This window comes from Trichogramma pretiosum, unplaced genomic scaffold, assembly GCF_000599845.2.
Source record: "Trichogramma pretiosum strain Unisexual culture from Peru unplaced genomic scaffold, Tpre_2.0 scaffold14, whole genome shotgun sequence".
Lineage (NCBI taxonomy): Eukaryota > Metazoa > Arthropoda > Insecta > Hymenoptera > Trichogrammatidae > Trichogramma > Trichogramma pretiosum.
Window position 1 is genome coordinate 1906833 of NW_019641706.1, and position 14784 is coordinate 1921616.

Consider the following 14784-nt stretch of genomic DNA (forward strand, 5'->3'; position numbering starts at 1 on the left):
GCGTATATACGCGTATATACGAGTAGACGCGCGTGACCGCGTATATACGCGTATATACGAGTAGACGCGCGTGACCGCGTATATACGAGTATATACGGGTATGTGAAAATATTTTCGATTATCTCGAATAATCTCGAATACGAAAATATTCTCGCATATACCAAAATATGAAAATGTTTTCGATTTTTTCGTATATAATCGAATATGAAAATATTCTCAATTCTTTTGTCATGAACTCGTATGTGAAATTATTCTTGCATTGAAAAGTATCATCGAATATTCGCGGAAGTAAAACAATTCTCGAGTATCCCCAAGTATGAAAATAATTTAAAATATTCGCAGAAGTAAAGTTATTTTAGAATTTTAAAATGTTTTCAAAAATTCACAGATATGAAAAAAATTATCGAATTTCTACATATACACCAATATAAAAATTTTCTCGCTTTTCGCTCATATACTTGTGGATAAACATATTTTTGTTTCCAAAAATTTTTTCGAATAACCGTGGCTATGAAAAAATTTCTGATAATAAGCATATATCTAAATATTTCCTATTATGGAAATATTCTTGAATTCAAAGTACTTTCTTGTGGTTGTGTCATACACGTACACTGAAATATTAAAATATTTTCGATTTTTGCGGCCATACTGGAATATAAAAATATTCATGTTTACAAACATATTTCCGATTATTCACAGAATTATCACAATTCTCGAGTATTCTCGAGCATGTTAACACTTTAAAATGTTCACGGACATACAAATAATAGCGTATATAAAAAATGTATCTGAATATTCGCTAATATGATGATATTCTTGAATTCAATGTACTTTCGAGTGATTGTGTTATCACACATATACTCGAATATAAAAATATCCTCGCTTTTCGCTCATATACTCAAGTATAAACATATTTTTGTTTTCAAACATTGTTTCGAATAAACGCGGATATGAAAAAATTTCTGATAATGAACATACATCAAAATATTTTCTAATATGGAAATATTTTTGAATTCAAAGGGCTTTTAAGTGGTTGTTTTATACATCGTGTTATATTCAAATATCAAAATATTTTCGATTTTTGCGTATACACGCGATTATAAAAATATTGACGTTTATTATAAACATATTTTCTATTATTCACGGTATTAACAAAATTCTCGAGTATTCCCGATCATGATAACATTTTGAAATTTTCACGTATTTAAAAATATATCTGAATATTTGCTAATATGATAATATTCTCGAATTCAAAATTCTTTAGTGTAGTTGTGTTATAAAACGTGAGTACATGCCCACTGTGAAAGCACTATTTGTTTTTTCTCTCCCGCGTACACATATATTCGCGCGATTGTTCAACTCACGGTGTTGTATATAATCTCTCGGAGTCGCGCGTTATTATCGATTATCAATCAATTAGCGCAGTTGGTGTGTACGTTCGCCAGCTCGAGCTTCATGGCTTGATTGTATTACACTGCATTCTTATCATACACGCATACGTGTGTGTCTGCAGGGGCTGCTACTGCTGCCGTTGTGAACGCGTACGTGAATTATTATATTAGCAGCTTATACATCGGCATCCCGTGTATATATATTGTATATATAGTATATATACTCGAGCCCCATCATCCCAGAGGATATTTTGGCGCATTGCAGGCAACAGCAGCAGCGGCAGCCGAAGTTGATTTTGTATTGTGTATAGTAGCGCGACGGTGGCGCGACGTTATTAATCATAATGACACGTACTTACCCTCGCGCATGGAAAATTCCGGAATATCGATGATGAATAAAATTTCATATCCACGTGAGGGCGTGTGTATGTAAACGCCATATCCCGTACAGCTGCAAGTATAATAAGTTTTCGGAAAACCTTTACAAAAGCTAACGATTTTGAAAGTACGTTACGACGCGATGCTATAAAGGATACAAGCGAAAAACAACCGATATACGTAAATTGTTGGTTACAGGTATATGGTATGTTCCTATTTTTCTTTCCTGTAAATAATTCTTGAATTGACGCATTCGAGGTGTGAATTAACATTTAGATTAATATTATTCTTCACCGCAGATGTAAGTGAAAAAAAAGGTTTAAAGGTTTTCCTCGGCGTGCTGCAATCGCGACGTGTTTAAAGATCAAAAAATATATACGTGGCGCAAGATCGAGTGGGAGCCAAAATTCGACGTTTTTTCTAAAGATTAATTTTGTCCGCGCGCCTAGACCTGGTGCCACACGCGTCGTGCCTATACATAATATATTTACGATAATGCATTATTCAATCGGTATTTTATGTGACACTTTTGTGTATCTCGGGCTTTTAGCATTATTCAGTCGAGCGGCAGCAATCGATAACACGCCATGCACAGACCCACACTCACACATGTATACTCAGACACACACATACATATGCATCGGCCGGAGAAGTACATACAGAAAATGTGAAAGGCACGTTTTATTATATCCATCTATATACATATAATAGACTTATCATGTGCCTTGGCTCCTATATAACGTGGCGGCTCTGGCTGCAGTGGCAGCAGAGAGCTTGCGCCGCAGCGGCAGCACACAGCTATCGGATAGTAAATCAAACGGCTGCCACTACTGGTTACACTGAAAAATACCTTTTCCTTTTTCTCGCTGGCTCGCGCGCAAGCCCGTAAAGCCTAGAAAGAGAGAGAGAGAGAGAGAGAGAAACAACGCATGAACTAGCTATGAGGAAAAACTGCTTGCCGCAAAAGAGAGAGGTAGAGTTATATCGCTATCTCGGGCTATCTGCCGCTGCGTATTTCAGACATTGTATATATATCTGTACGTTTAACATTGTATATTCGAAATAACGGATCTCTCGTGGCCTTATACTCTCTTTCTCTCTGGCTAATAGCTCGAGCGCGTTCCTTTTCTGCCGATGCATCTTAGCTATTCTACGCGCAGTAAAGAAAAAAATAAATAAAAGGCAGGAAGGGTCCGAGAAAAGAAAAGAGCGATATGATGAAGAGGCAATTCGGTCGCGATCGCGCTCGTCACTCCTTATATATCATACCATCGCGCCGGTAGTTTATAATCCGGCAGAGAAGCAAGTTTTTACACCACGATATACATATATACTTATTTTGCTGGTGCATATGAGATGAGAAATAAAGGCTTTTTTTCCCTCTCGTTTTTTTTTTTTTTTCATCCCAAGCAGCAGTAAGAGCCCCGAACCCCGAACCGCGATATGCCTTTGATATTCTAATGGCTTTGTAATATTTCGAAACGTGGTATATACATAGCACATAGCTAGGAGCCACAGATCAACTGAAATATTCGATGTTTTTTTTGCCGCGCGCGCCGCTCGACGCTTTGATTGATGCAGCTGCTGCTGCGCAGGTGAGGAATAAGCTTTAAGGTCGTCGCTTGATTTTTCACCGTTTTCCAATAGTCGAACTTCCTGTAGTATACTATATACTGCTGCCCAACGCTAAACAAAAAAACGAGGAAAAATAATCCCTAATCCTTTTTCATACAATACGCATCAGCTTTTTTTTTTAATTTTCACAAATTGACGATTCGCTAATTAACCCCTTGGACCTCTCCTCGTGGCTGACTCGGTGGTGTGGCAGAGATCAGAGCGGAAAAAAGCTAGCGCGATTTCAATACGCAAATGACTCGACCAATATCGACTCTCGCTTAACTGTAACTATATTTATATATACAACAGCTGCAGGTCAAAATGCACGATGACGATGATGATTGCATATGAAAGTGTGAAAAATGGATGCAGAAAAAACAAACAAACGAACAAACAAACTTTTGTTTGTTGGTCGATGGTGAAAACGCGAAAGGGTCGAAAGGAATATTTTCTCTTATATACCCTGACGCAGCTTTGCATAACAATAGGAATACATCTTTGTTTGCGGCGGTTGCAGCGCGCGCTCGTTATATTACACACGCGGATTTATATTCGACAAAAACACGATGCCGCCGCCGCACGACGGGCTCTACGTGATGATCACGCTGAAATTTCTCCTTTCCGATGGATAGCGTCGTACCCTCCATTGTCAACGGCATGCAAGAGAGAAGGGAGAGAGAGTCGTAAAGTTCCAACGTTCAAAAGACAGGAGAGAGGGGTGAGTGTAAAATTACGACAAGACGCGGACACGCGCGTAGTACAGAGTAAAAAGGCCAGCTAGCGAGCTGTGAATTTACATGATTATATTCAACGAACAGAGAGCCCTGGCAGGCAGGCGGGTGTCTTGATCAATCTTATACCCCGTATGCACTATAGGGACGCCCAAGGGTGTTGTCGATCACAAAACACCCTGAGCGTGTGATGAAAGAAGCTCTTGCTCGAGAAGCTTGCAAGCTCTCACGAACAATTTGTTGTTGCTGTATAATATTGACTGATGGAGCTGCTACCGGTCGTCGTCGTCTATATAATTCCTCCGGGCGCAGTTATTATATACACCCCCGCCTTGTTTGGCTATGTAACGGCTACACGACGCGCGCATCCATAAGATAAAATTGTCAATTATTTTTCATCAGCTCGTTAACGAGCTCTACTGTTCTCTTCCGCATGACCCGCGATTAATTTCTCCAGTGCAGCCATTTATACACTCCACCGCCGTTTCATGATAATAATATATCGATGCTCATTTGTCTCCGTATATCCTGTGTAGAAGAAAAGAGACCTCGACGAGTTGTTCGATTTGATATCATTTATTTCCGTCCTGTGCGCGAGTAGTACAGCAGCAGTAGTACGTGGCATGAAATAAAAATTTTCTTTCGCGAATCTTTCTCACCAGTTCAAGACGTATTATACACGTACTACACACGTACATACACACCGTGAAGAAATCGAAGCTTGTTTCGCGGTCGATTTGAACTGGATCAATTAGACGGATATTTCCCTTCGCGCTCGCTTCCTGTTTTTCTGTTGTTCTTTTCTTTCTTTGCTCACGTATTTTATCCACTAGTTCGGAAAGAACTGTTGCTCTTTTTTTATTTTTATCTCAATAACAATGCTTTCTCCTTTCATTACTTCTTTTCTTCTTTGCCCGTCTTTTTTCTGGATGCGCATTTACGCCACGCGGTTCGTTCGTTCTTCTTTTTTTTGTGACTTCTCGGCACAGATATATCTGGTTCATCTTGCGTAATTAAATAGTGACGCGACAATTAAAATCGCTCTTAAAATAAGGTAGTCTACTCGTTTCTTCTGCACACATATTCTACGTACATACAATACGTGTACCCCCGGTGCTGTTATACACTTTAATTATCTCGAGTGATTCGCCCGACACGCGACACGCATATCAAGTTTCTTTTTCGCGTATCATCGTCGCATCGATATTTCATCGCGAAAATTTTTGCTGCCATGAGAGTAGTTATCGTATAAATATCGATCAGGGGCAAGTTTTTCATTTCATTTTCAACTGCTACGCGTCGTCGTCCTCGTAACCTCAAGGCATGTATATATTTATATATAAGTACGTACGGAGAGAGAGATAGTCTCTTCTCGAGTACGCAGCAGCAGCAGTGGCAATACACGTCTCGCGCTACAAAACTTTTTTATTTAATTTATTTTTTATCTTTCAAAAGCCAATTCCCTTCGAACCCTTCCTCCCTCCGCCCTCGCCTCTTCCTTCGTCTTTACTTTCCTCAACTATCTTTCCCGTGTATGTATGTGTGCGAGCGCCTCCATCTCCTCTCTCTATCCCTCTCTCTCTCTCTCTCTCTCTCTCTCTCTCTTCCCTATCTTATCTGAAAATTCAATAAAAGCTTGAGGTCCTCACGGTATTATATAAGTATATATAGATAACTAACTCTCTTTCATTACTCTATATATCTATATACCTCCCCCCTCGAACATAATATCAAGTTGAAACTAAATCGATCGAGCGTAGTCACGAAACTTATTAAAACTCCCCCCAACACATACTCCCACACTCGCCCTCTCTCGCTCTCGAACGTGAGGAAAGAGGAAGAGAGGAAGAGAGGAAAGAAAAAGTGAGCTTGCGAGAACGCGATGAGCAGTATACGCCGTTGTGAAACAGTCAAATATTCCAATTTTCACGCTGTGCTTGAATTATTAATTAAAATTCATATAATCCGAGATTCGTGTGATGCACTACTCGACGTTTACGCTCAAAGACAAACGGATGACGTATTATAAATTATAATACATTATGCGCACGAGTTACATACACGTGTACTGCGCAAAAGCTCGCATTACATATTATAAAATATATAAAGAAGGACCCGCTGTGCTGCAAGCTCGCGACGAAGTCGGCGAAAAGGGACGAGAGAAACCGTTAGATTGCAAGTGTCCCTTTATTGGATAATAAATAACTTTCTTCCCTTTTCCTCTCCCCCCTGTCCTCTACAAACCATTTCATTTCTAAGAAGGAGATGAAGTACCCCTAGAGCAAAAGCTCTAGAGTACAGCTGCAGCAGCGCGCGCGGTATAGAGTGGAGCTTTTACAAGGAAAACGGAGTATCAAACGTATTTTCCTTTTCCTCTTTTTTTTTTTAATTCTTTTGCTCTTGATAAAAAATCTGTACTCGGATATAGTTAGATGAGAGAGGGATGGGTATGGGGCTAGATATTCAACTTTCATGACTTACACAGCAGCTCGTGTAATACAATAGAGGTTTGTTTTCGGAAAATTCGATGAGAGCCTTGCTGAGCACTGTCAAAAACATTACAGCGCTCGCGGACGGAGAGTTGAAGAGTCGAACGTGTATAAAAAAATGTGTATATAACTATATAGTATAAAAGCTCCCACCCGCTCGCCTCGAGTGCTCTAGTCACAGTCAAAAGTTTCAAGAGTGTATACGTACATGCACACAGACGTATCATATACACGCATATATAGCTTATACGTTCTAGGGTTCGTACGTGTATGTCGCGTATATATATGAGCAATTCTCTAAATGAAATGCATTTTTGGAGGTAGAATCGCGGCAAATTTTTTTTTCAACCTAAGCGGATACGGACCCCTGGGAAATGTTTTTGGGGGTCCTAGGAATATGTAACCACGTAGGAACCATTGAAATTTCAATAGTGCTTACTTTTATAGCTACTTTTGTGATTTAGAGGACGAAAAATCATGTTTTCTAGTAAATACGGCTAATTACTCAATTTCTAAGTCGCTGAAAAAGTATCAAAACTCATCTAAAAAAAATAACTGACTGCTGTGTTCAATAGGAAATTTTCTCAGCTTTCCAATGGTGGTGTCAGATTTTCCGATAAGTCGCACATTCACCGAGAAAATCGCCATCAAACATGCCAAGCTAAATATCTCGAAAAACTCGGTACGGAAAAAGTGATCTTTGAGGTTTATTTTCGATTTTTCCTCGTGAAAATGAAATTTATCGAAAAATCTGACTACACCATAAGAAAGCGGAGGAAATTTTCTATCGAAATCATATCTTCATTTATTTTTTCAGTGGAATTACGAGCTAGTTTTGACTGTAGCGTGCCGAAAACCTCGCGACCGCGCTGTATCAGCTCGGAAACAGAAAACAGCGAACAACGTAAAAGAAATTCCGATGTATAACATTGTAATTCCACTGAAAAAATAAATGAAGATATGATTTCGATAGAAAATTTCCTCCGCTTTCTCATGGTGTAGTCAGATTTTTCGATAAATTTCATTTTCACGAGGAAAAATCGAAAATAAACCTCAAAGATCACTTTTTCCGTACCGAGTTTTTCGAGATATTTAGCTTGGCATGTTTGATGGCGATTTTCTCGGTGAATGTGCAACTTATCGGAAAATCTGATACCACCATTGGAAAGCTGAGAACATTTCCTATCGAACACAGTAGCCAGTTATTTTTTTAAGATCAGTTTTGATACTTTTTCAACGACTTAGAAATTGAGTAATTAGCCGTACTAACGAGAAAACATGATTTTTCGTCCTCTAAATCACAAAAGTAGCTATAAAAGTAAGCACTATTGAAATTTCAATGGTTCCTACGTGGGTTCATGTTCCTAGGACCCCCAAAAACATTTCCCAGGGGTCCGTATCCGCTTAGGTTGAAAAAAAAATTTGCCGCGATTCTACCTCCAAAAATGCGTTTCATTTAGAGAATTGCTCATATAGACCATGTAATTTACATCACAAGTAGTTAAGTAGCGACCGCACAACATATACACATACAAACGTATAATACATGGTATATATGTACTGCGCCGTACGTAAACGGCTATAGGATTGTATAACCGCAAGCTTTAATCCACGCGCGTCGTGGTTCAAAGTCGACAGACGGCACAACACACGTTCGTGTAGTAGCTATATAAGTTGTGTGTATATGGTGGCACGTTAAAGAGACAGTGACTGAGAGATACAGAGACAGAGTTATATACCGTGTGAAATGGAAACGAAACCACAGATACAAGTCTCTATACCGTCGAGAGAGATAAAAGCTCAAGTTGCCGTCCTCTCCGAAATCGACTGGTCTGATCGCGAATTGGCCAATTAGAAAAGCTCGATTGGTCTTTGATCGATGCTATATCCCACAGAAGCTAAAATCCATACTTCTTTTGTTTAATTTTCTCTTCATTCTTTGTTGTTTCAGGCTGTGGCCGACGTACGCCAGCGCTCACAACAATCTAGGCACTTTGACGGTCGGCGACCAAGCGGAGAAACATTTTCTCGCCGCCATACAGGCCCAGCCCGGCCACGTGAACGCTCACTACAACCTCGGCCAATTGTACAGGTAAATAATCAAAGCTCGCATGCGACTACGTTGTACATCATGTACGTAATGTGTGTAAACGCCGGTTGTACGTAATAATCAACCGGGCTTGCAAAATTAATTTTAAGTATTACTTTACATCGTGCCTGTTGCAGCCTACCCAGATTATTATTATTATCATTATTATCATTGCATTAATAAGCTTGCGCGAAAAGCCGCTGAATCGTGATAAATTTTGTTAACGTGTACATATATGTAATAATCACAAAGGCAACTTTCATGCACGCGCGCGCGCGCGTGGTCAGATGAGCGGAAGATTAATACGTATTATAGGCGGGAGTGAACAATATTGCAGCGTGCAGTACAGAGAGGCTATATACGGCCCATAGGTATAACGTAGTACACTCCGCGCGCGTACATGATACACACAGAGGAGAATTAAATTTCTTCTCGCGTCTGGCCAGCTCGCTCTCGGAGCTGCTGTGCAACATTTATTCTATAATAATAGTCAAACTCTCTCTACTATGCTCGGCTGAAAATTCGGCATTTTAGGTCCTTTATAATACACGCGAACGCGATGCAATGGACGAGAGAGAGAGACAGAGAGAGTGCTTGCAACTGCAGCTGCTCAAGTTAATTATACAACATATCTGTCGGCGCGGCCGCTGTTAATTCGCGGCCGAACCGCGGCTTCAGCCCTCTCTCCCTCGCAGTGTGCGCGAAGACCGCACACTTTGATCAGCGTCAAATCCGATTACGGATACAATATAGATATAATGTGAGCCGCGATGCAAGTGAGCTTGCAAAGGTTTAAAAAAAACTTAATTAATTACTGCTTTACGTGATTTTTTTTCTTCTTCTTTGATGCAGAAAAACCAACAGGACCAAGGAGTGTATAAAGATGTTGCAAAAGTGCGTCGCGCTCGATCCAGCTTACACGCCGGCTTACTTGGTGCTGGCTCGGATGACCAGTGGCTCGGCCACGGGTGCCCTGCTGAGGCACGTCGTGCGCCTGCAGCCCAAGAGTCCGGATTATCTGGCCGAGTACGCCTCCTGGCTACATCAAAATGGTCGGTATTTCAAAACGTTATTCCACATTTGTTCGCAGCTCTTTTATCCAATTAATATATGCCAGGATGATTTTATAATTGTGTAAAATTTCAAACTTCACTTGCAGGAAAGTGGCTGCAAGCTCTCAAGTACTACCTCAAGGGTCTGGAGATCTCGCCCGTGCACAGGTCCTCGCTGCTGGGCACCGCGCGGATTTTGAGATCCCGAGGCCAATGGCCGAGAGTTCACCAACTAATAACAAGGTAAAAATGTTCAAAGAATTTCCTATCATTTGCGAAAATTACACATGCTACGCCGCGCCAAGCGTACCAGTCTGCGCGCAGTCAGTCTGCTGTCACGTATTTCGACTCATTTTATCTTTACGACTGGAATATATATATTTTACTCGAGCGTGAAATAAACTTTGAATTTGTACAAGCAACACATCGAGGGGGAAGCCGAGAAAATAATGAAAAACTTTTGATATAACGGGTGAGGGCGTGCTTCATATCTACGCATAATAAATTCATATTCGCAGTGAGAGAGAAAGAGAGAGAGAGAGAGAGTAAATATGTAGTTTGGCACCGCGCGCGCGTTAACGTAAAAAATGTCAATATATGCACCACGCGCGTACACCTGACAGATACGACGTCGAACAACATACGCATACTCGGTAAGGTATTGGAAACAACAAAAAATTGAAGCAACAATAACAGCTTTTCGATACACAGAAAGGGCAAATACGAAAGAGGGAAAGGTAGTAACGATTTTTTTTGCCCTGACCAAAAACAAATACAGCGACGACTCATCTCGGGCACACGAGACCTTCCGCACGTATATAGATTAAAGAACGAACAAATGAAACGACGTGGTCGTGTAATATGTATAGAGAAAAAAATTTACGCACATGAGCGCAGAATCCATCTCTCTGCGCAGTGCCCTGACCACATCGCGTTATTACTGCAGGGGCTGTAGCAGCGACTGCAGCACCAGCAGTAGCGAATCGCGTATCGGCTCTTTGGCTCTTCAATACATTGTTTATACAGGCCGACAATTCGAGGATGAAAAATTGAAAAAGTTTTACGCCATGATTTTTAATTATTCGCGTGTTATTTGTCAGGTCGTAAGGGTACTATATGTGCGTGAGTATGTGTGCGAGCATGGGTAGCGCTTGATTGCTTTTCGAGAGTAGTATATGGTGGACACACAGAAACAGTATAGTGCCTGGTACGCAGACAGACACACACAGACACACAGTCGCACGCGCGGGGCAGAAGATAATAAATGAAATCGCAGTGGGCGAGTATACGCGGCGAGCAATCAGCAAAAACCTCCGCAACGATTTATGAGAAATTAATCCGCGCTCGCACATGCACATGCACTCGCGCGTTTTCTAGTGCACGCGAGTGCGAAAAGTGGTTTCCTCCACACGTACACGCGCACACACTCGCGCTGCCGTCGAGTGTGTTTATCTTTTTTGACTGGCAGCAGCGCCAGGCGCGCGCACTGCTGCACAGTGCGGAGAGCTGCCAGATATGTATATGTGCTTGCAGCGGCAGCAGTAGCAGCTGCTCTGGAGAGCTTTTGATTCGCAAAGTTTTTGGGATCCAAGCGGAAAATTGAAAGCTAGCGTGCGCGCAAGCTCGACTGCCGTGCGTGTGTGCTACTCGCAAAATGACACGTATCGAGCGCGAGGTTCGGGATTTATTCTAAAAAAGAGAGCGTATATAAGCAGCAGCAAAACAGCGCAATGAGTTGGCTCCCTGTGTAATGTTTGTTTTTGCACAGCACAGCGCGCCTCGCGCATATATTTACGCGCGCGGTTTTACATCATCGCCCTCAAGCACAGCAGCAGCAGCAGCAGCAGCAAGCATGCACACACGAAGTTAACTTATCTGCTCTGGGCCGCGCGTGCGTTTACGCTTATAATGCACGCGCATAGTACCTTTTTGACTTTATACGCGGACGCGTGAGCTTGCGCAAGCTCGTCGCACATACGTTCTATCAGTAGTAGGTAGCCGCTCGCACACACGCACTCACACGTATACGTGTGTGTGCCCTCGTAAAATTTCACGACTAAACTACTCTCGGCGCTGCTCCTCCTCTCTTTCTCTCTGCATTATATGTATACAATTTTAATATTATATAAGCTTCGTGTGTGCAGTTTACATATTACTCTTTGCGCGTGCGAGCGCTCGTGCGTTATCTGTGTGTATAAACAATTCCGCGCGCGAGCTGTACACACAGATACGCGCTATAAATATATAGTAGAGCTTGCAGCGTATGCTGCGTGGGTGCACACAGGCAGACACACGCTCGTGATCCCGCAGGCAACTTGCATATTTTCGACGCTGATGCGTGCGAGCTTTATTATTTGCTCATTATTAATAGAATCTCGTGCCATTTTGCAGTGCTGCGCTCATTAATAATTTAGCTTCAAGCTCGATCGAGTCGAACGCGAGGCAGAAAAACGTGAAGCTATGGCTGGTTTGAACTATCGAGTGCCGAGCGCGTTTTTGTTCGCATCCGAGCTTTTTTTTATACCTCTTGGGGTCGAATTAGAATTTACAAAATGTATAATGCGCATCGGTTGCTGCTCGCTCGCTCGCACACACACACACACACACACACACACACACACACACATACACATTCCAACACGAGCTGGGCATGGGTTATATACGCACACATACTGCAACATGCATTGAAAAGTTTAGCGTGCCCACAGAGCCAGAGAGAGAGAGAGAGAGAGAGAGAGAGAGAGAGAGAGAAAGAGAGTGGTAGGTAGCGGAAAGCTATAAATTTTCGATTTATCAGCCGGCTGAGCGCTTTCTCGAACGGCCACAAGCCCAGCAGAGCCGACGCACGCAAGCTCGACGCGCTGCTCCGACTCTCCACGTGCATGCATCTAGATACAATCATCGACGTTACGTACGTACCGTACTCGCGATGTTTACGTACTACTACACGCACACAATTCGAAATAACAGCTCTCGTGCGCGCACATAGCAGCGGAGGAGCATAGCGTCAATGCTCGTTTTACGCGATTTTCGATATTTTATAAAATGCATCGCGTTCGATTTATTTCTCTCTCTCTCTCTCTCCCTCGATCTCTCTCTCGATCTCTCTCCGTGAAAAGAAAAATTATATAGAAATAATGATAATAACAGTATAGTAATAATAACGGGGAAAAAAGTGTGAGGCGATGAGATTTAATGAAAGAACGTCGGTGTGTGACGACTATGATGTTTTATACGTATACGTTGCAGATGGCACATAATGCTGAGAGCAAGGCGAGGTGGCCTCATATATAGAGGCGATCTGTACATACAGGCGTGGCAGCTGCAGCACGAGTCGCGTCAACGCAGCTATCAGCCCCAACGCAATCTCTGCCTATTGGTGAGTCTCTCTCGATGTAGAACGTCGATATTGTTTTCTTTTCCAGTTCTCCCATTTTTTTTCCTCTGCTTTTTTCCATTTCCAATTAAAATATTTTCTTCGATTACGATCTTCCTTTCTTCCATTACATAGCTATGTATACACTTCTGAGCGAACTGCTGTAATTAAAAGTTTCTCCCGCTCGCGCGATGCGCCGTGATCATTGTGTAACCGAGATGGAGCAGCAACGATCCGCGCGCAAACTCGAGAGCACGAAACTAAAAAAGAAAAAAAGTAATATATATTATAAAATGACCCTCGCTCTGATCACGATCGTCATTGTGTTTGCGTCGTGTGCAGGAAAGCGGCTGCAGCGGCAGCGGTGGCCATCACCACCATCACCACCGTACGAGGCCGAGGATCGCAAGCGTCGCGGTGCAGCTCGAGCAGGACAGCAACAAGTCCGAGCAGCAGCGCCAGACTACGTCTCACTGTGGTATGCGCACCTGCGGGGTCGCGGCGGCTCAGGCCAACGCCGCCGCGGCGGTGCAGGCACGGAGAAAATCTACCAAGGCGGCTCGAGTCACGACACCGACGCTGCTCGTCCAGAATCTCCTGGAGACGCTGTAATAAGGTTTTTTTTTCAATAACATAGAGATGGACGAATTTGTAAATATGTACCATTTTTTTCCTTTGTAATGTATAGTATGTCGCTCCTCGATCGTGATAATAAAAAAAAAAATTCACCGTTACAGTGTGCATGGCCGCATACGCAGCGTAGGTGAAGCTCGAAAATACACGACAGAGAAAAAAAATGAAAAATAAAATTATAAAAATATATTTACGCGTACGTGAGAGAGCTGCGAGCGTGGCGAGGAAGCAGCGCAAGAAAAGGAGCTGTACATTATGCATCGCGCGCGCGCGCGGCAGAGCTGAAGACGACGTGTGTATGTAGCTACACGAGTGCGCCTCGCGCGCGACACGATTTTCACGCGGCGCGTAGCACGACGACGACGTCGACGGCGTGCGCATAACCGAGTGTATGCACGTACACGAGCGATGTTATATGCATGCGTATTAAAATATATGTAATGCTTTCGAAGGGAAAAAAAGGATGGGGAATGAAAAGGCAGTTGATACGTATTTTTTTTTCTTTTTTTTCAACGAGTAAGATATTTACAATTTTGTGCCAGAATATCAATTTAAAAATCGAGAATTATTGAATTCAAATTGGAATGTTGATTGAAAAAATAAAAAATGATGTATAAGAATTGCTGCTATGAGTTTTCGTGAATAATAAAATTGTATAAATAGGTTATTGAAAAATACTGGTGCCAAATTTACCTCGAGTAAAATAGTAGATAAACCGATTCATTCGTGGAATGGATGTAATAGCGACGAATCCAATGAGAAATGAAATTTTTTTCGAAAAAATTAATATCTTGCATGAAAAATTAATATGTTTGCAAAAAAGGTATGCCTGCATGAAGTTACATATATAAAAGAACTTGTACGAACGAGCTTTCAAAACCAACGTACGTTTTTCGCTCTATCTCTCTGTCATCTTTAATGAAACGTTAACAAGCTGCGTTAGACTTATTTTTATACGGCCAGAGCGTTGATTTATACAATTTGAATTCATACTCTCATTCGTTCGGTCGAAAATTAAATTATAATTT

At 41.9% G+C, this 14784-nt stretch overlaps 1 protein-coding gene across 1 annotated transcript in view; it reads left to right on the top strand.

The window, feature by feature from the left end:
* The window catches only part of LOC106657122 (transmembrane and TPR repeat-containing protein 1-like), a 99570-nt gene extending 85283 nt beyond the window's left edge, over positions 1-14287 (top strand). Inside the window, exons 10-14 of the mRNA XM_014378439.2 lie at positions 8558-8698; positions 9548-9747; positions 9855-9990; positions 12997-13126; positions 13466-14287. Of these exons, the coding sequence (XP_014233925.1) occupies positions 8558-8698; positions 9548-9747; positions 9855-9990; positions 12997-13126; positions 13466-13735 (877 nt within the window). The 3' untranslated portion in view covers positions 13736-14287. The remainder of the gene's footprint in view (positions 1-8557; positions 8699-9547; positions 9748-9854; positions 9991-12996; positions 13127-13465) is intronic.
* Positions 14288-14784: the final 497 nt, after the last annotated feature.